Source organism: Heptranchias perlo, chromosome 20 (assembly GCF_035084215.1).
Source record: "Heptranchias perlo isolate sHepPer1 chromosome 20, sHepPer1.hap1, whole genome shotgun sequence".
In the NCBI taxonomy this organism is placed as follows: Eukaryota; Metazoa; Chordata; class Chondrichthyes; order Hexanchiformes; family Hexanchidae; genus Heptranchias; species Heptranchias perlo.
In genome coordinates this window covers 47,466,879-47,493,161 of record NC_090344.1, presented here as the reverse complement: position 1 = coordinate 47,493,161, position 26,283 = coordinate 47,466,879, and the positions used below count along the sequence as shown (strand labels likewise).

The window sequence follows — 26,283 nt, the reverse complement described above, 5'->3', positions numbered from 1 at the left end:
GATATATTAATAGCTTTGTAGTCGTGACACAAAGTTATATGTTGGTTAATATTAACAGAACAAATAGCTTGCATATTAGTGTAAAGTTATGAGCTGAGTGATGTTTCACCATTGGCCTAGAAATTTGGTAGCGCCTGAAAACGGGCGCACAGGGACACTACACATACCTGTTCATGTCGGCGCAGGGACTATGTGAAATTCATGGTGGCAACTCATTTAATGAGTCGGGCAGCAATATCCACCATGCTTACTGGCTGCGTGCCTGTTTGAGATGGCGGGAAATCGGGCTTCACTCATGACAGTTAAAGGCAGCCAGCAGCTCTTAAAGGAGAGGTGCACTCTCGCTGCAGGCAGCAGGGAAACTTTAGAAATTGAAAAATGATGCAGAAAGCCCTCCAGGCAGCGCCTCTGCCTCCAGTGGGAAAAGGTCACTGAAGAGGTCAATGCCAGGAACTTACCTCCAATGCCGGAAAAAGCTCAAAGACCTCTCTTTCTTTTCAGGTGCTGAAGACATCAAGGCCCCTGTACCATTTCAGGACGAGGAGGCCAGCCTTCCTGAAGATGCATCAGACTAAAGCAAGCACCAGCTCAGAGCCTGGCACCACATGTACTTTGGAGGTTCCATTGAAGTTAGTTGAACTAAATAATGGGCAGAGCGTATAATAGATGGACGATTCGATACCCCCATTTCGCACTATTGCCCAAGATGGATTTCTACTCTTATAGCACTGCAAGCATTATTATTAGAAATAAGATGGTATCACTGAAAGATCGACAGAAAGCTCAGTATAATTTTCTTTCACCTTTTGATTGCCATGGTTTCCTGTTGTCTTGCTCCTAGTGGGAAGGACTATGCACTCACCATTGAGACTTATTGCCCCTCAACTGTACATGGAGCATACTGTCTAGTTCTTTCCAACCAAACTGCATGGCAGTGCAGGGGCCTCATAAAAGGGAGCAAAAAAAACATTCCTAGAGATACAATGTCATTGCTTAGGACCCGTTTTAAATGGTGGATTTTCAAACTGGTGAAGCAGCTGAAGATAGTTGAGCCTGGGATGTTGCCCTGAGGAACTCCTGCAGCGATGTCCTGGGCTGAGATGATTGGCCTCCAACAACTACTACCATCTTCCTTTGTGCTAGGTGTGACTACAGTCACTGGAGAGTTCCTCCCCTGATACCCATTGATCAATTTTACTCGGGCTCCTTAGTGACACACTCGGTCAAATGATGCCTTGATGTCTAGGGCAGTAATTCCCACCTCACCTCTGGAATTCAGCTCTTTTGTCCATGTTTGGGGCAAGGCTGTAATAAGGTCTGGATCCATGTGGTCCTGGCAGAATGCAAGCTGAGCATCAGTGAGCAGGTTATTAGTGAGTAAATGCCGCTTGATAACATCATTGACAACTCCTTCCATCACTTTGTGATGATTGACAGTAGGCTGATAGGACCGTAATTGGTCGGGTTGAATTTGTCTACTTTTTGTGGACAGGACATACCTGAGCAATTTTCCACATTGTCGAGTGAATGCAAATGTTGTAGTTGTACTGGAACTGCTTGGCTAGAGATGCAGCTAATTCTGGAGCCCAGGTCTTCAGCACTACATCGGGACATTGTCTGGTCCCGTAGCCTTTGCTGTGTGCAGTGCACTTAGCCCATTTCTTGATATCACGTGGAGTGAATCGAATTGGTTGAAGACTGACATCTGTGATGGTGGGAATCTCGGGGAGGCCGAGAAAGATCATCCACTCGGCACTTCTGGCTGAAGATGGTTGCAAATGCTTCTGCCTTGTCCTGTGCACTCGTGTGCTGGGTTCTGCCATCACTGAGGGTGGGCTTGTTCATGGAGACTCCTCCTCCCATTAGTTGCTTAATTGTCCACCACCTTTCGTGACTGGATTACAGAGCTTTGACCTGATCCGTTGGCAGGATCACTTAACTCTGTTTATGGCATGCTGCTTCCACTGCTAAGCATGAATGTAGTCCTGTGTTGTTGCTTTACCAGGAAGGCACCTCATTTTCAGGTACACCTCGTGCTGCTTCTGGCGTGCTCTTCTGCACTCCTCATTGAACCCAGGTTGGTCATCTGGCTTGCTGGTGATGGAGGAATAGGGGATGTGCCGGGCCATGAAGTTACAGATTGTGGTGAAATACAATTCTGCTTTTGGCGTCTGCTGCTGCTTCCAGGATTTCCTGCTAGTAGAGGTGGTGGACGCTGTGTACACCCAGCTATATTCGGGCAACAATATTCAAGTTAAATGTTAATGATGGAAAAACATTATCTGATGTATTTTCCATCATTAACGCTTAGCAATGCTGGGCAGCAGGAACACCATTATGTTCCTGACATCCAGTGTTGCTAAAGTGGGGGCGTGGGAGTTAAAATTTAACGGGTTGCAAAGACAAGTGCAATCAATTGCAGAGTGATTGATTACATTGTCTGCCCAGTTCGAATATCCATGAAATTCAATGCTGCAAGTTTATGTGAGGGCTCGGCATGGGCGAGCAGTCGATGTGGAACAAGTTGACAGGAACACTTCGTGGCAAACAAACTTGCGCCGCCTACCCGGTTTGTGGTACTATTACACAGTCTTACTTTTTTAAATTCCTTAAAGTGTGCTGTCTTCTTATGCAATGGAAAGGGTGCAGCATAGATTCATTCGGTTTCTGCTAGGGATGACTGATTATAGGTATGAAGAGAGACTTGAGAAGTTAAGACTTTTTTCATTGGAGCTGATCAAAGTGAAGGGGTGACCTGATAATTAAGAAAAGTTATGGGAAAATAAATAGTGATAGATTTTTCCACTCGTTGGTGAGATGGTTACAAGAGGGCACAAATTTAAAATAATATGAAGAATTAAAGGGGAAGTTGAAAAAAAATCTTTACAGAGGGTGGTTGGCGTCTGGCATTCTCTGCCACAAACCATTATTGAAGCAGAATCTATAAATTCTTTTAAAAGGGAGTTACATAGTTGTTTGAAAAGACGAATATTAAAGGGCATGCGGACTGAGCAGGAGAGTCGATCAAATAAAAAATACCAGTACAAACTTGGATCAAATGAAAAATACCAACACAAACTTGATGGGCGTTCTGCAAGTACTGCACACAGCCTGGTCACCAGCTGCTGCCACAAATGGTGCCTTGCTGTCTTCTGAGGAGAGTGACCCTAAGTTCCAAACAGGTCAACCCTCCTTGCATTCAGCTCATGCAGCTGCATACCCATTGACAGCCATCAAATAGTGGGTTGGGCTGTACAGCTGCATCATTTGCCCACAGAATCCGTTTTGTGCCTCCACATTTGGTTACCTTTCATTTCATTGTTGCCTGGCACTTCTACCCATAGCCATGGCCAAGGTTGACAAATATTTCAAATTCATTTGAAGCTTCATATTTGTCCCCATATGCAGCTACATAGTTTTAAATGTTCACTTTCCTTTAAATTTGACCTTCTGGTCAGCTGGTTCTGTATTTCCATTTAGCTAGTTTCCAGAACAAGGCCAAAGGAAAATTGGGAGCAATCAGCTCACTGTGTTGCTGGTTATGTTTGTACCAACAATCCAACAAAAAAGCCAAAACAGCCTAGAGCGGAAAGTCGGCCCCACAATGAATTTACAAATGCAATCACAATTGGCAAAGTTCGCACACTGAAGAGAACAGCCAAGTCATCTCGACCATAATTTAGACCTCTGGTGCTTTGCTTATGGGTATTCTGGGGCCTGGAGTGCACTTTCTAATATTTGCTGTGGCCTGTTCTAAGCTCCAGGAATGCTGCTATTAGTCACTGATCTTCTGTTGCCACCCCTTGAGTTCAGGATCTGAAGCTCATCCCCTTTACTTTTTTGGTTTCTAGACTGATATTAGAATCATAGAATCTTACAGCATTGAAGGAGGCCATTCGGCCCATCATGATTATGCCGGCTCTTGGAAAGAGCTATCCAATTTGTTCCACTCCTCTGGCTTGTACCCCATAGCCCTGCAACTGTTTCCTTTTGAGGTGTGTATCTAATTCCCTTTTGAAAATTCATAGAATCATAGAAAGGTTACAGCACGGAAGGAGGCCATTTGGCCCATCGAGTCCGCGCCGGCTCCATGCATGAGCAATCCAGCTAGTCCCACTGCCCCGCCCTATCCTCGTAGACCTGCAAATTTTTTCCTTTCAAGTACTTCCCCAGTTCCCTTTTGAAGGCCACGATTGAATCTGCCTCCACCACTCTCTCGAGCAGTGCATTCCAGATCCTAACCACTCGCTGTGTAAAAAAGTTTTTCCTCATGTCACCTTTGGTTCTTTTGCCAATCACCTTAGATCTATGCCCTCTGGTTCTTGACCCTTCCGCCAATGGGAAAGGTTTCTCTCTATCCACTCTGTCGAGACCCTTCATGATTTTAAACACCTCTTTCAAATCTCTTCTCAACCTTCTCTATTCCAAGGAGAACAATCCCAGTTTCTCCAGTCTATCCAGTAATTTAAGTCCCTCATCCCTGGAATCATTCCAGTAAATCTCCTCTGCACCCTCTTTAAAGCCTTCACATCCTTCCTAAAGTGTGGTGCCCAGAACTGGACACAACACTCCAGTTGTGGCCAAACCATGTACTCTGTGCCCAGGACCCCGTATGCTTTTTTAACCGCTTTCTCAATCTGCCCCGCCACCTTCAACGATTTATGCACATACACCCCCAGATCCCTCTGTTCCTCCACCCCATTTAGAGTTGTGCCCTCTAGTTTATATTGCCTCTCCTCATTTTTCCTACCAAAATGCATCACCTAGCATTTTTCCGCGTTAAACTTCATTTGCCACGTGTCCGCCCATGCCACCAGAGTGACTTTATCCTCTTGAAGTCTATCACTATCCTCCTCACTGTTCACTACCCTTCCAAGTTTTGTGTCATCCGCAAATTTTGAAATTGTGTCCTGTACTCTGAAGTCCAAGTCAAGATATATCAAGAAAAGCAGTGGTCCCAGCACCGACCCCTGGGGAACACCACTGCACACCTCCCTCCAGTCTGAAAAACAACGGCTCACTACTACACTCTGCTCCCTGTCATTTAGCCAATTCTGTATCCATGTTGCTATTGCCCCCTTTACTCCATGGGCGACAATCTTAATAGCAAGCCTACCATGTGGCACTTCATCAAACACTTGTTAAAAATCCATATACATCACATCAACTGCATTGCCCTCATCTACCCTCTCTGTTACCTCATCAAAAAACTCTATCAAGTTGGTTAGATACGATTTGCCTTTAACAAATCCGTGCTGGCTTTCCCTAATCAATCCACACTCATCCAAGTGACTGTTAATTCTTTCCTGGATTATTGTTTCCAAAAGTTTCCCCACCACCGAGGTTAAACTGACTGGCCTATAGTTGCTGGGTTTATCTTTACACCCTTTTTTGAACAAGGGTGTAACATTTGCAATTCTCCAGTCCTCTGGCACCACCCCCGTATCTAAGGATGTCTGGAAGATTATGGCCAGTATTTCCCCCCTTACTTCCCTCAGCGTCCAAGGGTGCATCCCATCCAGACCAGTTACTACTGAATCTACCTCCACCACTCTTTCCGGTAGTGCATTCTAGGTGACAACTCGCTTCATTAAAAAAATTCTCCTCCTCTTCCATCTGGTTCTTTTGCTGATCACCTTAAATCTGTGTCCTTTGGTTATTGATCCTCCTGCCATTGAAAACAGTTTCTCCCTATCATCTACTCTATCAAAAATTTAATTTTGAACACCTCTGTTAAATCTCCCCCTCCCTTCTCTGCTCTAAAGATAACAATCCCAGCTTCTCTAGTCTTTCTACATAACTGAAGACCCTCATCCATGGTATCAGTCGAGTACATCTCCCCCACACCCTCTCCAAGGCCTTGACATCCTTCTAAATTGTGGTGTCCAGAATCGGATACAATACTCCAGCTGAGGCCTAACCAGTGTTTTACAAAGGTCTAGCATGAATTTTTTGCTTTTGTACTCTATGCCTCTATTAATAAAGCCAAGGATCCTGTATGCTTTCATAACAGTTTAATCAACTTGTCCTGCCACCTTCAAAGATTTGTGTAGGTGAACCCCAAGTCTCTCTGTTCCTGCACTCCCTTTAAAATTGTACCATTTAATTTATATTGCCTCTCCTCATTCTTCCTTCCAAGAGGCATCACTTCACACCTCTGAGCATTAAATTTTTTGAGGGGGTGACTAGGCGTGTGGATGAGGGTAACGCAGTGGATGTGGTATACATGGATTTCAGTAAGGCCTTCGATAAAGTCCCCCACAGGAGACTGGTCAAGAAGGTACGAGCCCATGGAATCCAGGGTGCCTTGGCACTTTGGATACAAAACTGGCTTAGTGGCAGAAGGCAGAGGGTGATGGTCGAAGGTTGTTTTTGCGACTGGAAGCCTGTGGCCAGTGGGGTACCACAGGGATCGGTGCTGGGTCCCTTGCTGTTTGTGGTCTACATTAATGACTTGGATATGAATGTAAAAGGTATGATCAGTAAGTTCGCTGATGATACAAAGATTGGTAGGGTGGTAAATAGCGAGGAGGATAGCCTCAGTCTGCAGGACGATATAGATGGGTTGGTCAGATGGGCGGAACAGTGGCAAATGGAATTTAACCCGGAAAAGTGCGAGGTGATGCACTTTGGAGGGACTAACAAGGCAAGGGAATACACAATGAATGGGAGGACCCTAGGCAAGACAGAGGGTCAGAGGGATCTCGGTGTGCAAGTTCACAGATCCCTGAAGGCGGCGGAACAGGTAGATAAGGTGGTAAAGAAGGCATATGGGATACTTGCCTTTATTAGCCGAGGCATAGAATATAAGAGCAAGGAGGTTATGATGGAGCTGCATAAAACACTGGTTAGGCCACAGCTGGAGTACTGTGTGCAGTTCTGGTCGCCACACTACAGGAAGGATGTGATCGCTTTGGAGAGGGTGCAGAGGAGATTCACCAGGATGTTACCAGGGCTGGAGCGCTTCAGCTATGAAGAGAGACTGGGAAGATTGGGTTTGTTTTCCTTGGAGCAGAGGAGGCTGAGGGGGGACATGATTGAGGTGTACAAAATTATGAGGGGCACAGATAGGATGGATACTAAGGAGCTTTTTCCCTTCGTTGAGGGTTCTATAACAAGGGGACATAGATTCAAGGTAAAAGGCGGGAGGTTTAGAGGGGATTTGAGAAAGAACTTTTTCACCCAGAGGGTGGTTGGAGTCTGGAACTCACTGCCTGAAAGGGTTGTGGAGGCAGGAACCCTCACAACATTTAAGAAGCATTTGGATGAGCACTTGAAATGCCATAGCATACAAGGCTACGGACCAAATGCTGGAATATGGGATTAGAGTAGACAGGGCTGATGGCCGGCGCGGACACGATGGGCCGAAGGGCCTCTATCCGTGCTGTATAACTCTATGACTCTATAAATTTCATCTGCTATGAGTCTGCCGGTTTCACCAGTCTGTCTAAGTCTGTCACTGTCCTCCTTACTGATTACTACATTTCCAGGTTTTATGTCATCTGCAAACTTTGAAATTATGTCTCCTATACCCAAATCCAGGTCATTAATATATATCCAAAAAAGCTGTGGTCCTAATACCGACTCCTGGGGGACACCACTGTATACTTCCCTCCAGTCTGATAAACAACCGTTCACGACGACTCTCTGCTTTCTGTCTCTGAGCCATTTTTGTAACCATGCCTTTTAAAGTTTTAACCAAACAAGTTCAGGATTGGAATGGTAATAAACCATGTTTTGAAATGTATTTTCTCATCACCCTATTTTAGTTGTTTTTCTTCTTCCCCCCCCCCCCCCCCACCTTTAAGTCCCTGCATCCTCTGTACCATTCTTCATTTAAGAAATTGGACAGGCACCATGCTTTCAGTTTTCTGTCTTTCCTTCCCTATACGCAGATGCAGTGAAGTCCATGAAAGTGTCACTGGTTGATTTGTCTTCTGATTTCCCTCCTTTGTCTGGTGAAGCATCTTGTCATGGCTTGAAATTTCTCCAAGGTAAACCATGTGAGATTGGGAACTCACTAGGTGGTGGCTAACTTAAGTGATTTTACCATTTCATAAAGCAAGATCAGTGAATTTAATTTCTTCTGTAACACACTAGTTTTATGATTTACAAAATGGGCAATAAAATAGTGAAAATTTGTATGCAAATATGTTAAATAATGTGTGGCCAGACAAAATTAAAACCCTAGACTTTGCATGTGATATGTTATATGTATTATTTTTGTGAATAACAGAAACTTCAAATAATAGGCATACATTTTTCTAGCAGTGCTGGTTGACAGTTCAGAAATGAACAAATCTTCCAGCTTTATTAACTGTTTTAGAATTATGGTAGAAGCTTTAATTTACCTGATTGCTGAAGGCTTGAGGTGCAAGCTGCTTATATAGTGGAGCAACCTCTGTGGCTAGAGATTGTAATCTCTCTTTAAGTAAATCTTCCTGAGGGGGAAAACAACAGTAATAATTAATACTTTGATACTAAAAGAAGCCTCATTTGCAATATTAATAGATAAAGTTCAACACTAACAATATCATGATTGATCCCTTCACAATTTTAATTCTGTGTGAGGATTGAATTTTGGGAACCAAAACTAATTACAACCAAAGTGTAGCTGGTTAAAGGTACTGTGATTTAGAACGGAATCTCACTTAAATTGATTGGACCAGTGCTTGAACTGCTGATAAGCAAGATTTAAATATAAGCTGTAAATGTTCAGAATTACATCTTGCAGTAAAGTTCACATTTATTTCAATAATAATTAACATTGATATACATTTTATTGAAGTGCTTCATAATTCCAAAACAAAGTACAGAATAATATTGGTACACTTACGGGTACGGTAGCATAGTGGTTATGTTACTGGGCTAGTAATCCAGAGGCCTGGACTAAAATCCAGAGTCATGAGTTCAAATCCCGCCACGGCAGCTGGCGAATTTAAATTCAATTAATTAATTAAATTCAATTAATTAAATAAAAAAATCTGGAATTAAAATACTAGTATCAGTAATGATGGCCATGAAACTACCGGATTGTCGGAAAAACCCATCTGGTTCACTAATGTCCTTCAGGGAAGGAAGCCTGCCGCCCTTACCCGGTCTGGCCTATATGTGACTCCAGACCCACAGCAATGTGGTTGATTCTTAATTGCCCTCTGAAATGGCCTAGCAAGCCACTCAGTTGTAAAATCTCGCTACGAAAAGTCATAATAAGAATAAAACCGGACGGACCACCCGCATCGGACCACTAGGCACCAGACACGACAACGGCAAAACACCAAGCCCAGTCGACCCTGCAAGGTCCTCCTTACTAACATCTGGGGACTTGTGCCAAAATTGGGAGAGCTGTCCCACAGACTAGTCAAGCAACAGCCTGACATAGCCATCCTCACAGAATCATATCTTTCAGCCAACGTCCCAGACTCTTCCATCACCATCCCTGGGTATGTCTTGTCCCACCGGCAGGACAGACCCACCAGAGGTGGCGGTACAGTGATATACAGTCAGGAGGGAGTGGCCCTGGGAGTCCTCAACATTGACTCTGGACCCCATGAAATCTCATGGCATCAGGTCAAACATGGGCAAGGAAACCTCCTGCTGATTACCACATACCGTCCTCCCTCAGCTGATGAATCAGTCCTCCTCCATGTTGAACACCACTTGGAGGAAGCACTGAGGGTAGCAAGGGCACAAAATGTACTCTGGGTGGGGGACTTCAATGTCCATCACCAAGAGTGGCTCGGTAGCACCACTACTGACCGAGCTGGCCGAGTCCTGAAGGACATAGCTGCTAGACTGGGCCTGCAGTAGTTGGTGAGCGAACCAACACGAGGGAAAAACTTACTTGACCTCGTCCTCACCAATCTACCTGTCGCAAATGCATCTGTCCATGACAGTATTGGTAGGAGTGACCACCGCACAGTCCTCGTGGAGATGAAATCCCGTCTTCGCACTGAGGACACCATCCAACGTGTTGTGTGGCACTACCACCGTGCTAAATGGGATAGATTCAGAACAGATCTAGCAGCTCAAAACTGGGCATCCATGAGGCGCTGTGGGCCATCAGCAGCAGCAGAATTGTATTCCAGCACAATCTGTAACCTCATGGCCCGGCATATTCCTCACTCTACCATTACCAACAAGCCAGGGGATCAACCCTGGTTCAATGAGGAGTGTAGAAGAGCATGCCAGGAGCAGCACCAGGCGTACCGAAAAATGAGGTGCCAACCTGGTGAAGCTACAACTCAGGACTACATGCATGCTAAACAGCGGAAGCAACATGCTATAGACAGAGCTAAGCGATTCCACAACCAACGGATCAGATCAAAGCTCTGCAGTCCTGCCACGTCCAGTCGTGAATGGTGGTGGACAATTAAACAACTAACGGGAGGAAGAGGCTCTGCAAACATCCCCATTCTCAATGATGGCGGAGTCCAGCACGTGAGTGCAAAAGACAAGGCTGAAGCGTTTGCAACCATCTTCAGCCAGAAGTGCCGAGTGGATAATCCATCTCAGCCTCCTCCCGATATCCCCACCATCACGGAAGCCAGTCTTCGGCCAATTCGATTCACTCCACATGATATCAAGAAACGGCTGAGTGCACTGGATACAGCAAAGGCTATGGGCCCCGACAACATCCCAGCTGTAGTGCTGAAGACTTGTGCTCCAGAACTAGCTGCGCCTCTAGCCAAGCTGTTCCAGTACAGCTACAACACTGGCATCCACCCGACAATGTGGAAAATTGCCCAGGTATGTCCTGTCCACAAAAAGCAGGACAAATCCAATCCGGCCAATTACCGCCCCATCAGTCTACTCTCAATCATCAGCAAAGTGATGGAAGGTGTCGTCGACAGTGCTATCAAGCGGCACTTACTCACCAATAACCTGCTCACCAATGCTCAGTTTGGGTTCCGCCAGGACCACTCGGCTCCAGACTTCATTACAGCCTTGGTCCAAACATGGACAAAAGAGCTGAATTCCAGAGGTGAGGTGAGAGTGACTGCCCTTGACATCAAGGCAGCATTTGACCGAGTGTGGCACCAAGGAGCCCTAGTAAAATTGAAGTCAATGGGAATCAGGGGGAAAACTCTCCAGTGGCTGGAGTCATACCTAGCACAAAGGAAGATGGTAGTGGTTGTTGGAGGCCAATCATCTCAGCCCCAGGGCATTGCTGCAGGAGTTCCTCAGGGCAGTGTCGTAGGCCCAACCATCTTCAGCTGCTTCATCAATGACCTTCCCTCCATCATAAGGTCAGAAATGGGGATGTTCGCTGATGACTGCACAGTGTTCAGTTCCATTCGCAACCCCTCAGATAATGAAGCAGTCCGAGCCTGCATGCAGCAAGACCTGGACAACATCCAGGCTTGGGCTCATAAGTGGCAAGTAACATTCGCGCCAGATAAGTGCCAGGCAATGACCATCTCCAACAAGAGAGAGTTTAACCACCTCCCCTTGACATTCAACGGCATTACCATCGCCGAATCCCCCACCATCAACATCCTGGGGGTCACCATTGACCAGAAACTTAACTGGACCAGCCATATAAATACTGTGGCTACGAGAGCAGGTCAGAGGCTGGGTATTCTGCAGCGAGTGACTCACCTCCTGACTCCCCAAAGCCTTTCCACCATCTACAAGGCACAAGTCAGGAGTGTGATGGAATACTCTCCACTTGCCTGGATGAGTGCAGCTCCAACAACACTCAAGAAGCTCGACACCATCCAAGATAAAGCAGCCCTCTTGATTGGCACCCCATCCACCACCCTCAACATTCACTCCCTTCACCACCGGCGCACTGTGGCTGCAGTGTGCACCATCCACAGGATGCACTGCAGCAACTCGCCAAGGCTTCTTCGACAGCACCTCCCAAACCCGCGACCTCTACCACCTAGAAGGACAAGGGCAGCAGGCGCATGGGAACAACACCACCTGCACGTTCCCCTCCAAGTCACACACCATCCCGACTTGGAAATATATCGCCGTTCCTTCATTGTCGCTGGGTCAAAATCCTGGAACTCCCTTCCTAACAGCACTGTGGGAGAACCGTCACCACACGGACTGCAGCGGTTCAAGAAGGCGGCTCACCACTACCTTCTCAAGGGCAATTAGGGATGGGCAATAAATGCCGGCCTTGCCAGCGACGCCCACATCCCGTGAACGAATAAAAAAAAACTTACTGGAACCTTTTAGTTCCCAATTGTTACTGTTTTCATTTGCTGTTAGCCTATTACTGCTCTGGAAGAAGTCACTGTTGTCTGCCTGTAATGGTGCTCATTAAATTTTGCACTCGTGCTTTCCTTTGGCTCCTTTTCGCCTGGTAACAATCCTTGAGAGAGCAGGATTGCTGCATGCATGGATCAGCCCAAATTTGGATAATTTGCCATTAAATCCATTGAGCAAATTTCTTGCATCAGAGAACAACCGAACTTCAGGCTGTAGCGAGAATCCCTTAAACTTCTTTCAGGAAGGAATCCATGCTGTTGTTGGAGGGCATCCTTTGGACTTCCTCACTGCAGAAGTAGCAGGTTGTAGTGGACACTTTGAATTTAAATGCACGGCTCCTTGCTTATCAGATCATTCATTGTTTAGCTTGGCTACATATTTAAGAGTCCTAAAAGTAATGCAGCAGAAACTTCTACAGATGTCTTTCAATGGGAGCAAGTCGAGAGGCTGTTATCAGCAGAAACTTTGAGTTAGCTTGGGAATAACAGCTGAGATAATAATTGCCCACCTCAGGTCAAGTCTGTCCATGGGTTGAGTCTCTTCACCGACAGGTCTATATTCTGGTTTAATCTACCATGTGGATTTTACATCAATAAATGAATTGGAATTTAGCAGTGCTGTAAAGATACTTTTCTTTTCTGTGCTTGTGCACCTTCTGCTTGAATCTTTAGATCATTAGGTCCTTAGGCTGTCAGTGACCCAATGCACTGTTGCTGACTAGTATGTGTTATTTCCCATATATGAATTATTTTATTTTTATTCTTGTGGAAAAATCATTGATCTACAGGCAGTGAAATTACAGCTACGGTGATAGAATCGTGAATTGAATACTTCTGGAAGGAATTAATTGCAAGATTATTTTCCTGAAAGGCCCATAATTCAGAAAGCATGATTGAATTCTTTCTCATGAGTGAAATAAATCTGTTAGTGCAGAGCTATTGGTTTAATAACCTGTTCTGTGTCAATTAAAGAACTTATTATTTATTCACTTGAGCAGAAATTTGCTCTTCAGTTGACAACTGTTCATTACCAATGTGTTAATTTTCTTTCCAAATTATGTTCCAGAGCTAGCTCAATTCAAAAAAAATGTTTTCTGGTTTCTCCCCTCCTTGCTATTAAAAGGAATTTATATTGGGGTCATTCAAAACAGTAGGATGTTGTGGAGGGACAGCTAGTGTACGAGAGCAGTGAGCTTTGTTGGACCGAAAAGCCTTTTCTGAATCCTGATTTTTCTTATGTTTTATGGTACTGTGTGATTTTTGAGGAATAAAAAGTTTCACATTGCAACTCTGCCTTCGACTTTGACCACAACAAGGAATTGTTTGGTTGACACTTTAAGAGTTACTTACATACATAATAGAAAGAAAATAGAGAACTTTCATTTACATAGTGCCTTTCAAGAGTTAAAGATGTCCCAAAGTGTCTCACCGCCATTGAAGTCCAGTCACTGTTTTAATGAATGGAAACACGGCAGCCAATTGCACACAGCAATATCCCACGAACAGCAATGAGATAAATGACCAGATAATGTGTTTTAATGATGTTGCTTGAGGGATAAGTGTCAGTCAGGATGCCTGGACAATTCCTCTGCTGTTCTTCAGATAGTGCCATGGGATTTTTTACATTCACCAAAGAGAGAAGACAAGGCCTCGATTTAATGTCTCATTTGAAAGACATTGCAGCACTTCCTCAGTACTGCAGTGAAATGTCAGCCTAGAATATGTGGTCAAGTCGCTGGAGTGGGATTTGAACCCATGATCTTTTGACTCAGAAGCAAGAGCACTCCCACTGAGCGAAGGCTGACAATTTTTCTGGCTTCTCCCCTGCATTCAGGACTGTAACAGTAATGCATATGTGAGTTGTAAATGTAGTCTTATAATAAAATTTAGTGAATTAAACCAACCTCTTTAGGGTTGTCGCCCAGAAGCCTAAACTTGCGGGGATGCTTGCTGCGGGCATACTTGCATCCATTGAAGTACATGCTCCAAGAACAGCCAAAGGAGAAGGAAGCACCACAGGTCTCAGGATCCTTTCCCTGACATGCACATGTGCGGCTGAAATGAAATACGAGTCAAAGCAGTAAATATTAATCCATTTGGAAGTTGCAGTAATGGTGGAAAAAGGATTTCCATAGAATTGTTACTTATATCACACATATGGACTAAATATTGATCACCTATTGTGGCAGATTATTTCTTAACCAGGTATTTTTTGATTCCTAAATTTGCTCTATTCTTTTGAGCTAATTGCAACAATCAACTGAAGCATTCTTCTTGATCAAGAAAAGTCTTACTCTGAAAAAAATCCTCTGTTTAATCCACACACTCTGTCTCTCAGTATTAGAATGTATTTTCAGTGTAATTTTGGCTTCGGTGTGAACCATTTTCACTTTGCACTGATGCTATAGTTATAAAGGCAGATTTTGCAACCCTGGCTAACTGGAACCAGGAATGGGGCGAGTTGCTAGTGCACTAAGCTGACTACCTGTAATTTTGCAGGGTCAGGTCATTTGAATAATTAGAATGAGCTCCCAGTGTATCTTTGGCCTTGCGCTGGCAGCTAATCAAATGGGGGCAAGGAAAATCTGGCTGACAGTTCAAATTTAAAGGAATGCACCCATTTAAAGGTATGTGGCTGCTCGTGGGAGTCAATATTGTTTCAGCCTTTATGAAGGCTCAACATGGATTTGAAATCTTTGTCAGTTTTTACCAAAGATGTGGGGGTGGTAGGTTGGGGAGAAGTGCCAGGCAAAAATGAAGTGAAAGGTAAACCAATGTGAAGTATGTAAAGGAGTCTGTGGGTAAGTAACAGAATGGCACATCACCCAACCCCTTGTATGGTGGCTGACAAATCAAATGTGATTCTACATGATGTTGTTTCAAGGAGGGTTGTTCGATTTGTCACTCCAGGGCACCCTCTTCAGGTGCATTGCATCTCGACTGTCAGGAGGTAGTGAGCAGGCTCAATGGTCTTTACAGTATTTCGGTACCATCTACAATACTCTGCACTCTTGGGAACATTGTCATCCAGGTTACAGGTGATGAAAAGTGATGAAAGTCTCACCCCTTGTAAATGAGACCTTTGTCACTTGCTTGATGTATCAATGGTCAGCTGACTGGCACACGTTGTCGAAAGCTCCTGGGAAGAGCTATCCTTATGCTACAATACTCTTGCTTTCAGGAGAGGAATGAAAGAATGGTCTTCTCTGACATGGTTAGGAAAGACTTTCTGGGCAATAAATATGGGTCCGGCAATAAGGATGGGTGCATACATTTATAAAACTTGAGGTACAGTCACACCTGACTTTGTTGTCCTCTCAAATATTGCCCTTTCTCCTCCAAATCTAAAAGTGTCACTGAAATTCCCAAAGAAATTCCCATCTTGCCCAATTTGCTTGCTGCAAGTAAAATAGCAAAACTGGAAGCAAAACTGTTGTAGGAAACAGAGTTGGGAATAAAAGTCTTGCAATGCAAAAAAGACTGAAGCAGCAAAAAAAATACACTAATGAAAATGCTGATAAAGCAATATAAGCTAAAAAATTCCTAATTTTTCAAACAATAATAAAATGTGCTCCCCACCATTAAGAATCCATTAAATCCTGTGTTGCAGTTACTGAAATAATTTTGGTTGGTTTATTGATCAATATGTCCAGCATCTCCACCACCTGTTACAGTCTTTGATCTCCTATTATGTGTAACTTTGATGTATGAAAATAACAACTGTATGGCTTAAGGCAAGTGAATTGACACTTTAATCTATCAATTTCTGAAAGTCATTAACAGCTAGTTTCAAATCTAGTTGTATCTACCTGTCTTGTTCATATTTAGCAAGGATAATGTGGCAGTTTGAAATTCATTAATTTTTCAGAGTCAGTAACAACTAGGGATAACTTTCAACTTCAGCGAGGGCGAAAAACTGGCAGGATCAGATTAGCTGCCCATTATACACCCCACCGATTTTTCTTTCCATTGAAAGAAAGCCATTCCTGGAGATGCTGTGGTTACGATCAGATAGGAAAGAGTAGAACCCAGTGAGGGCAGTCCCACAGTGCTGGACAATGGAAGAAAGGGGTTGGAGGTGGATGGAATGGTTGACCGTGGCAACGGCTGTAGGAGGTTGCAGAGGGCGAGGAGGGAGAATGCAACATGGACACAGCCACAGAGGATGTCATTTGTGACTTTGGTTAGAGCCGTTTTGGTGTTGTGGCAAGGGCAGAAACCTGATTGGAGATTCAAGCATGGAGTTGCGGGAAAGATCGGCACGGATTGGGAGGTGAGAATACATTCAAGGACTTTGGAGAGGAAGGGAAGGTTGGAGATAGGGATGTATTTTGGACAAATGGGCCAACGTGGGTTTTTTGAGGGCAGTTTTGAAAGGAAAGGGTCAGTCGCTGAGGAAAGGGAATCATTGACAGTGTCAGCTAGCATCAGGGCTAGGAAGGGAAGTTGCGTGGTCAACTATTCAGTGGGAATAGGGTCTAGGGAGCAAAATATATCCCAAAGGGTAAATCAGATAGATTGTTAATTTGGAATTAAGATGAAACTAAAATTTATGGATACGAAGAACTCTTGAAGTAAATAAAGCTAAACTAGTAAACTTACTCATCATTCAATCCACACCGGCGACATGTAGGATTCCCATACTTTGTTAAAGTCTCCGTGAGTTCATCATACAGCTTGTCCCCAAGGGCTCGAGGAATGCCTTCCCAAGCAAGGATAAGAATAATAACAACTGCATTCTGACAGTGATGACCAGCACGCTCACGTACAAGACAGAGGACTTTTTCTTCTTCATTCGCTCTTCTTATTATCTGTGTATAATTAGCAAAACATGGCTTTGGTAAGTATTTCTATAAAAGAGTTAAAGGGGTAGGAAAATGTAGCAGAAATGCTTTTTTGTTTGAAGTACTCCTTTTTATACAAGAAAATTATGCTCTTACCATGATTTTTTCCCCTTTTTTGTGAAACATGTCAATTTTAGTGCCAACCTGGGATACCATACTACTGGGAATACAAATCCTCCAGTCTGTAGCGGGTTTCCCAAGGCCAGATAGCTCCAGTGTGGCTCTCAGGCTTGTCTGAATTTGAGTACACTGCTGCTTGCAATGGAGCCCTTCTCGAATGCATAGGGACATCCCCTGTAATTAATGAGGGAGAACCGACTTGAGGATCTCTAGATTGTCAATAAAATTGATGTTTTTAAAAAAAAATCAAAGAAATATCTGGTAAAGGTAGAATTATTTTCGATAAAAAAGGGGGAATACTTTGAACAAAAAAGTAACTTTTTTAATAGAATCACTGAAGGAGAAATCAGAGCTGTTATTTAACAAGTGAGGTGTTTCACTGGCAATATTATATCGCATAAGCAATATTAATGGCAAAGTTGCTAAAGTTTAAACATTACCCAAAAATATTGTCAAAGATTAAGAATTACCCTTCTGACTACCTTGACCATAAAACAAACTGCAATTAAATCATAGATCATTTTGCATTGTTACACACTTTGTGGTTGATTTTTAATACACTTGCAATACTGCAAGGCCATCTGTGGTTTGCAGTTTTGTTCCAAAAATTTTTTTCTGATTTTTCCCTTCTGGATCCTGGTAAAAACAGTGAACTTGTAACTTCTTCTAATTGGAAGTATAAGTAGAGGTACAAGTTTTTCCCTTTTCAGAAAACCTGCAAACCACCTCACATCTCTTTTATTTGTGATAAGTCCTTCATCATTGTTTCAAGCACTTCTTGTGTAAATTGTTTGGAGCTATGTACTGGGATTTTGCTCCAACTTCTTTGCTTTAATTTGAAAATATTTCACAATTTGTTAATATTTAGTATGTTCTGCTTTGTCGAGCTGATAATGGGCTGAAAGACTAACAAAGCTAACATTCAACTTGTGCTTCAGTCGTTCTGTTTACTCTGAAATCAGGAAAGACACTACACCATTTGCAATCATTATCATCTTCTGACACTTTGTGAAGCACCATCTGGTGCATTCTGTCAGCATGGAAGATTACAATTTGGAGGAAGGGGAAGTGAGCTGTCTGTGATGGATGTTTGGTGTGAAACTGATTGGTTTGGAACAAAGAAACTGTATAGGCTGAACTTGTTGTTGCCAACTGCCTGTTGTAGCAGTGTTTAGTGGGCGGCTGAGTGGAAAATGGGTGTAAGTTCTGCCCTACTGTAAGTCAGCCCACTTTGGACCCTGGTATAGTTTCTGGAAGGACAGTGACATTGAAAACGACCATCTCAGCGATGCAATTGATTGAAATGTGTGTTTGGGAGCATGTCTGTCCTGCACACCTTTTTCCATTGTTCAGGTGTGCAGAATGCCAAGTCTGAAGGACAAATGGTTGTCCAGAGTTGCTGGGAAATTTAAAGGGCCAAGGTAAGTCATTTCAATCCTTCATATTTCAGTTAATTTTTGACAATTTTTGTTAATGTTTCTTTTGTTTATCTGCTGGCACATAGGTTCTCATGAGGCTTTGTGAAATTGTTTAAAAGAAATTGCTCCCACCCAGCACCATTATAGACACCAATGGGTTTTCCAGTGGGAATTACCCAATCTGATGTGTTTGAAGAATATGAGAAGAATCCACAGAGGAGTGCCAGGCAGGTCAGGAGATGCTCCGTGCCTACCTGCCAATACCCGCACACCCATATCTGCAGACAGAGGTAAACCTCACTTTGACAGACAGTCAGTGCATGCTGAGGCTTCTCTTCCCAAATGAAGCTGGGACAGCAGACCTGATGGCAGCACAATGAGATACGAATGCCTGACTAACTCTAATATCCTTAGAAGCATCCCAGTCACATGCTTTCAGTGGCACTACATGAAAGAAGGCACGCCAAGGTGATCCACAGCTAGTCAGACTGATTAGCCATACCTCGCCAAGATGCCACCAATCATTTTTGCAGGCCCTGGCACACCTACCTGGCAATAACAACGGTGAATCTGCTGCAAGAACACCTGCAACTCCAATGCAACATATGGCTGGCACATCCAATGACAGTAGTGGTCAACTGTCATATGAAACTTGACTCCATTTTCTTGTAGGCCTGCCGTAGAGCTGATTTATGTAGATTGTGCTGTGCAGTGGCACAGAAGTCCACCTGTCCTTACAACTATCTCATATGGTGCACTGTACACTTCAGCAGCTATCAGGTGCTGGGCTGCTCCGTCACTTGCCTGCAAACTCATGCCTTCACATCGGCTTTCCTTTATTTTCACTTTTGCCTGTCCTTTCTTAGTTCCTGGTTCCTTTAACTTCAACAAAGGTTACTGGTATGTTGAGATGCCTTTTGAGGCTCTCCAAAGGATTTGAGAATTTGATGCAACCTTTTCTGACACTCCACATTAATTATACCCATCCCTTTAAATTCACTGATGCAACTTTCTGCTCCCAACACTAATGTTCTCCCTACAGTCATCCAAATCTGCAACTGAAGCTATGCTCACGATCCGTCTGAGAAATAATGGGCACATACAGCACACTTCCATTTGCATCTGTCTAAAACTAGCCAATAGCCATTTGAGTAAAGTGTAGCAAAATTGTAAAATTTAGGCTTATGTGATTTAATTGTTGTGTCTGCAAATGTCTGAGAAATCAGAAATTGTACTTTTGATGTGGCTTAGGCGTTGTTTCTCCATGTACTGGAGTATGGGGTATAATAGATGAAATTAATGTGTGTATCCTATTTGGAGTGTAGGAAAGAACTCCGTGTAAGTTTGGATGGGATTGGAAAGGATTCCAGTGCGACCTGATTAAAATCACTTGATTCTTTTTCCAATTGATTGAATGGGCATCTTTGGTTAATGAGGAGTTATTTTTAAGCTTTTCAGTTGCATTTGTATACATGTAATTACACTTCAGAAATAAAGCAACCTTTTTTTAAAGAAAACAAGTTTATTGAAAACCTGGTACTATCTTGTCAAAACTCTGCCAAATAAACATTGAATTTGTGGCAGTAGGAACTGTTCTGGAAGCCAAGAAGGGGTGGGGGGAGATTTACTCTGTGTACTATTTGTAGCAAAATCAGAAACATGTTCTTTATAAGAGCGTTTATTATTTCACTACACAGAGAAAATCTTCTCTCGCAAAAATCCTAAAACAGAGTTTTTGGAAAAGGCTATTCCAGTACGATTCATGAACTGAATCCACTTAAAAATGTTATGAACATCTGACAATGCCACTTTAAAGAGTAAAGGAGATATGTGATAAATGTAAGATGTGGTATGTCTAATGACAAATGTCCTGTTAATAAGTTTCTTACTTCATAATACAGTGGGGGATGGTGTAAAATTGAGCACTTCCAACCGCAGTCAGGCAGTGGGTGTGCAAAAGTTGGCTTCAGTATCTCGGCTTGGGAAGGTTAAAAATAAATTAGTCAGGGTTCCTGTTACTGATCTCTATTGATTAAACACTGGTAGAAGTGTAACTATGGGGATAGTTGAAGAAGACAGGAGCAGGCTCGACTGTCACAGCTCCCAGTGGGTAGTCCATCAACCTGCTGTCCAAACTTGGGATTGGGAGGTGGGGGAGCGGGGGGAGATTTTCGGATGTTTCCTGCATGTCATGACGATTTTGACGCATAGACATCTTTTAAATTTTTTCATAAGGTTTCGCACCAGAAAGCCAGCCAGGTGGACAGGCTGGCTGCCTGTTGGGCGGAAAAGCAGCCAGGGAGCGATCGGGGTCTTCAGGGGTTGGATGGCGGGGGTGGGTGGGAAGAGTCGGGGAGAGATCAGGGTCTTCGGGGATTGGATGGAGGGACATCGGGGAGAGATCAGGGTCTTTGGGGTAATGGTTGACAGGTGTTTTTGCGACTGGAAGGCTGTTTCCAGTGGGGTCCTGCAAGGCTCAGTACTAGGTCCCTTGCTTTTTGTGGTGTATATTAATGATTTGGACTTGAATGTGGGGGACTTGATCAAGAAGTTTGCAGATGATACAAAAATTGGCCGTGTGGTTGATAGTGAGGAGGAAAGCTGTAGGCTGTAGGAAGATATCAATGGACTGGTCAGGTGGGCAGAAAAGTGGCAAATGGAATTCAATCCAGAGAAGTGTAAGGTAATACATTTGGGGAGGGCAAACAATGCAACAGAGTACACAATAAATGGGAGGATACTGAGAGGTGTAGAGAATCAAAGGGACCTTGGAATGTATGTCCATTGATCCCTGAAGATAGCAGGACAGGTAGATAAGGTGGTTAAAAAGACATACGGGATACTTTGCTTTATTAGCCGAGGCATAGAATATAAGAGCGGGGAGATTATGCTGGAACAGTATAAAACATTGGTTAGGCCGCAGCTCGAGTATTGCGTACAGTTCTGGTCACCACATTACAGGAAAGATGTGATTGCACTCGAGAAGGTACAAAGAAGATTTACGAGGATGTTGCCAGGGCTGGAGAATTTTAGCTATGAGAAAAGATTGGATAGGCTGGGGTTGTTTTCTTTGGAACAAAGGAGGCTGAGGGGAGATTTAATTGAGGCATATTAAATAATAATGGGACTAAATAGAATGGATAGGGAGGACCTATTTCCCTTGGCAGAGGGATCAGTGACCAGGGGGCATAGATTTAAAATAATTGGTAGATGGATTCGACAGGAGCTGAGGAGAAAGTTTTTCACCCAGAGAGTGGTGGGGGTCTGGAACTCACTGCCTGAAAGGGTGGCAGAGGCAAAAACCCTCAACTCATTTAAAAAGTACTTGGATATGCACTTGAAGTGCCGTAACCGACTGGGCTACGGACCAAGTGCTGGAAAGTGAGATTCAGATGGATAGCTCTTTTTCGGCCGGCACGGACAGGATAGACCAAATGGCCTCCTTCTGTGCGGTAACTTTCTATGATTCTACGATGGGGGGGCTGATCATGATGGGGGGGCGGGGGGATTTGACATTATTCGGGGGAGCAGTTGGAGAGGAAGTCAGACCTTGTTTGGGAGGAAGTCGGACATCGTTGGGGGGGGGGCGGGGTAGGGGAGTCGGACATCGTGGTGGGGGGGAAGTCGGACATCGTGGTGGGGGGGGGAAGTCGGACATCGCGGTGGGGGGGAAGTCGGACATCGCGGTGGGGGGGGAAGTCGGACATCGCGGTGGGGGGGGAAGTCGGACATCGCGGTGGGGGGGGGGGAAGTCGGACATCGCGGTGGGGGGGGGAAGTCGGACATCGCGGTGGGGGGGGGAAGTCGGACATCGCGGTGGGGGGGGAAGTCGGACATCGTTGGGGGGAAGTCGGACATCGTGGTGGGGGGGAAGTCGGACATCGCGGTGGGGGGGAAGTCGGACATCGCGGTGGGGGGGAAGTCGGACATCGCGGTGGGGGGGGAAGTCGGACATCGCGGTGGGGGGGGAAGTCGGACATCGCGGTGGGGGGGGGAAGTCGGACATCGCGGTGGGGGGGGAAGTCGGACATCGCGGTGGGGGGGGAAGTCGGACATCGCGGTGGGGGGGGAAGACGGACATCGTTGCGGGGGCAGATGTCAGACATTGTGGGGGGGGAACGTCGGACATCGTTTGGGGGGGGCGGGGAAGTTGGACATCGCAGGGTCCAATCACGGGGTATGTAAAGAAGTTAGCCTGTGAGGGTCGGGGAAGCACTCCTGCTCCTCCTGGCCCACAAGCAGTGATGTAAGTGCACTTACCTCATGGATCCGGCCCTTCTCGCCTCCTTTTGCCTGCCGGGATTCCCACGGCCCCGGAAACCCGGCCTCCATGGGTTAAAAATTAAAATGTAGGTAAAATGGAGGCACCCAGCCTCCTTGAAAGATTTCACTGAACGACCCGCCTCCTGAGAGCGGGTTGGTCGCCCGCCCCCCTGACCTGCCTCATTTAAACTCCAAAGTGTGCGTACTGGAACCGGGTTGAGATCACGCTTCAAATTTCTGCAATTTTTACTTCCCTCCCAACCCCAACCCACCTGTTCTTGGGGGTTAAAATTCCCCCCTATGTGGCCATTTGGGAAAAGTACTGGAGGTTGCCCACCAACTATGAAATGTACCTCAGCATAAGTAACTGCTTTCAGAAAAGGAAGGATAAAGGCGAAAATAAAAATAAACAAAAAACAGAACTGAACACTTACCCATTTTGCAATTGGACAACCCTGGGAACTTTTTCCTTCTTTCCCTGTGTAAATGACTTTCTCAATTCTAACTGCTTTCCCCTTCTCCCCATATCTGAAAGAAATAAAAATTATGGGTAAGTTAAACCAGTAGAAAGACTAAAGATTACCTTTTTGTACAGAAGGCACCAGGTTCACAAAAAGGGCTATCTGGTAGGTGAACTCCAATTATAAAATACAGTACATCGCTTTTTGAACTGTGACTGTATCTTTAAAATGTACACTTTCTGATGTAATCTATTTTTGCACAGGCACATGGCACTTGCTTGTAAGTTTGGTCCAGTCTATGAATGTTTTGACTGTAGTCACTTAGTTTCACCTTCCACAGAGATAAACTAAAGGATGGACTCAGCTCCCTCTCTCACTCCCCCCCAAAAATGCTTCCTCTCTTACATCTCTCCAGCTGCAGATGCGAATCTTAGCAACTCCCTTTTTGGGGATCTGATGACATATTTGATTCAAAAAAGAAATTGTTGCATTTTCACTTATAATATTAGTATTTCATAATGCAGGTAAACACTATTGTTCTAAATTATAATTATTAACTGCCCTTATAACAAACCTTTCTATAATCTTGGCTGAAGCTCCAAAATTGGCAATAACACAGCTCAAACCTCAAGAAAATAAATCCTTCACAAAAAAATGGCTGACACACAGTGAAATTAACTAAACTTCAGTATCACTTCAATTCTAATCATATGGTACCGTACTACTTCTGTTCAAGTTCTTTCATCCAGCCTCAGCACTGTCTGCCACGATGCCAGCCATAAGAAAAAAACACTTGCCAAAACAGGGTAAAACTGTTCCCACAAACTTTAAATATTGCTAGGTTTTCCAACCATTGACTAAAAATGATTGGAAAATCCTGCAATAAGTTTTGGATAGATTAACACTGAATATTGTATATTTCAAGGGTGTAACATTTAACATTTTGGGTTGAGGTAAGAGCATTTGTAAACAACTTAATCTCAATGTCTCAAAGCGTTATTGTCTTGTTACAAGCTCCAACTGATTTATTCAACATTATTTATTTCGAGGACAGTACAATGTTAGAATACTGCAGGCCCAACTGTGTTATATAAATCTTTCTAATGAACGAACTAAGAATCTCCATTGCACTTGGCACCATCTGGTAATTTACTGTTCATTGGCCAGCACAAATATTTTTCATTGCTGCACAGCCAAAGAATGCCACTTTCAACTGATACGAGTAATGTTATTGAGGTGAACAAACAACTCCATCTGTGCACCAGTGTTTGTATGGTCCACACTGGAAAAGGAAAAAAAATCAGAAACAACGTGGGAAATTTGAACCCTCCCTGCACAGCAGGAATGGGGTGGGCACGCAGTTAAAATAACTGTGCAAAGATTTAGCAACCCATTCCTGCCCTCTTAACTGGGGCCTTCTTTTAGGCAGCCGAGGCGCTCGCCCGACTCAGATGGGAGCCTCATTAATACATGCAAATTGGGGGTTCGAGGACCCGAAGGTGTCTTTCGGACTTGATGGCATTTTAACGGCTTACTGAGAGGGGTGCTTGCCACAGGCACGCCTCTCAGTGAAACCTGGTGGGGGAGAAGAGGTGGCTCTCTAAGGTGAGTGAAAAACTTTCCTTAGTGGGGCAGGAGGAGCAGCAGCCCCGAACTCCCACTTCTTCCCACCCACGAAATAGGCCAGATCCCCCTGTGACTTACCTTGGTGCCAGTGGGTACCCTCCAGACCCTGCGATTTTGAACTGCTGACCAGCTGCCTCTTTCCACCATTTTTGGGCGGGCAGCTGGCCAGTGGGATGCAAATGAGGACCTGGGAATTAAAATAGCTCAGGCCTTAAACTGGTGACTTTGGGTGGATTTGGTGCTTGCCCTGCCATCTGCCCTCCCCAAAACCCACATCCAGTTAAAACGACCCCAACAGCATTTCAGCACTGACTTTTTCTTCAGGTGAGCCTTCAAAAGGAGAAAAGTGAAATCAATAATAAAATAATATATAATAAAGTAACAGTGATAAAAATAGCTTGTAACAGGAAATAATGATTTGAGTAGAAATTAATGAAACGTGCCTTAACCCAGAAAATGAGAGTGAATTCAATATTAAGGGAAATAGGATGTTCAGGAAGGATATAAATGACAAGATAGGAAGATGGCTGACTTTATATATCTGGGATAGTTGGAAATAAAAGATGTGAAACTGATGTCCCAAGGGAATAACCAAAATGAAATAGTATGGCATGAATTGACAAGCATGCATAGGATGGGGTAAATGAGCAAGGTCAGTTATCGATTCCCAGGACAGAATAAGATGATAACATGCACTGGTGACATAAGATAATTATGTGCAGACAATAATGTCTTTAAAATGAGCCCAATATAAACTGGAAAGAACCAAAAGGAAGTGAGGCATCAGAATCAGAATTAGTCAATTAGTGCGATTGATTTTTGACCCAATATGTAAAGGATAATTCACACCTTGACCTGATTATTGAAAACAAAATCTTTGTTGGCCATATTGGTACAGGCATCAAAAGCGGCATCCAGGGAACCTGTGTGAAACGGGAGTAAGGCCCTTTGTATCAGCAAATAAGGGGCTTACTGCCTGTTTGATGCCCCCTTTACTGAATTGGTTTGCCCTGAATGAACTGGCATTCAGGAAAACCAGGTCTACATGCAGCCTAACCAGTGGACCTTAATGGAACCGCTGCATGCCGCCATCAAAAAGGTAAGTTTTTAAAAAATACTTACCTGAACGTGTAGCCGGGAGGTGCAAGAGTGCTCCTCCCGACTCCACATTAAAATCACGGGCAGCTGCTGGCTCGCTCGCTCGAATGATCAATGCTTCCCCCCCTCCTGGTTGCCCCCTCCCTTTGGATTACATACCCCCCTTTCCCAGCCACACCCTCCCTCCTGATCGCTTACTCTCCTCTTTTAAGACCCACCTGAGGGCCGCTGC

General features: G+C 44.3%; 1 protein-coding gene across 3 annotated transcripts in view; it reads right to left on the bottom strand.

Annotated features, from left to right (window-relative positions):
- The window catches only part of tet3 (tet methylcytosine dioxygenase 3), a 257,674-nt gene that overhangs the window by 30,675 nt on the left and 200,716 nt on the right, over positions 1-26,283 (bottom strand). For all 3 annotated transcript variants that reach the window (XM_068001248.1, XM_068001247.1, XM_068001249.1), the window contains 4 exons: positions 23,301-23,394; positions 16,824-17,032; positions 14,126-14,276; positions 8,352-8,441 (listed from right to left, as the gene is read on the bottom strand). In XM_068001248.1, coding sequence (XP_067857349.1) covers positions 8,352-8,441; positions 14,126-14,276; positions 16,824-17,032; positions 23,301-23,394 — 544 coding nt within the window. The remainder of the gene's footprint in view (positions 1-8,351; positions 8,442-14,125; positions 14,277-16,823; positions 17,033-23,300; positions 23,395-26,283) is intronic.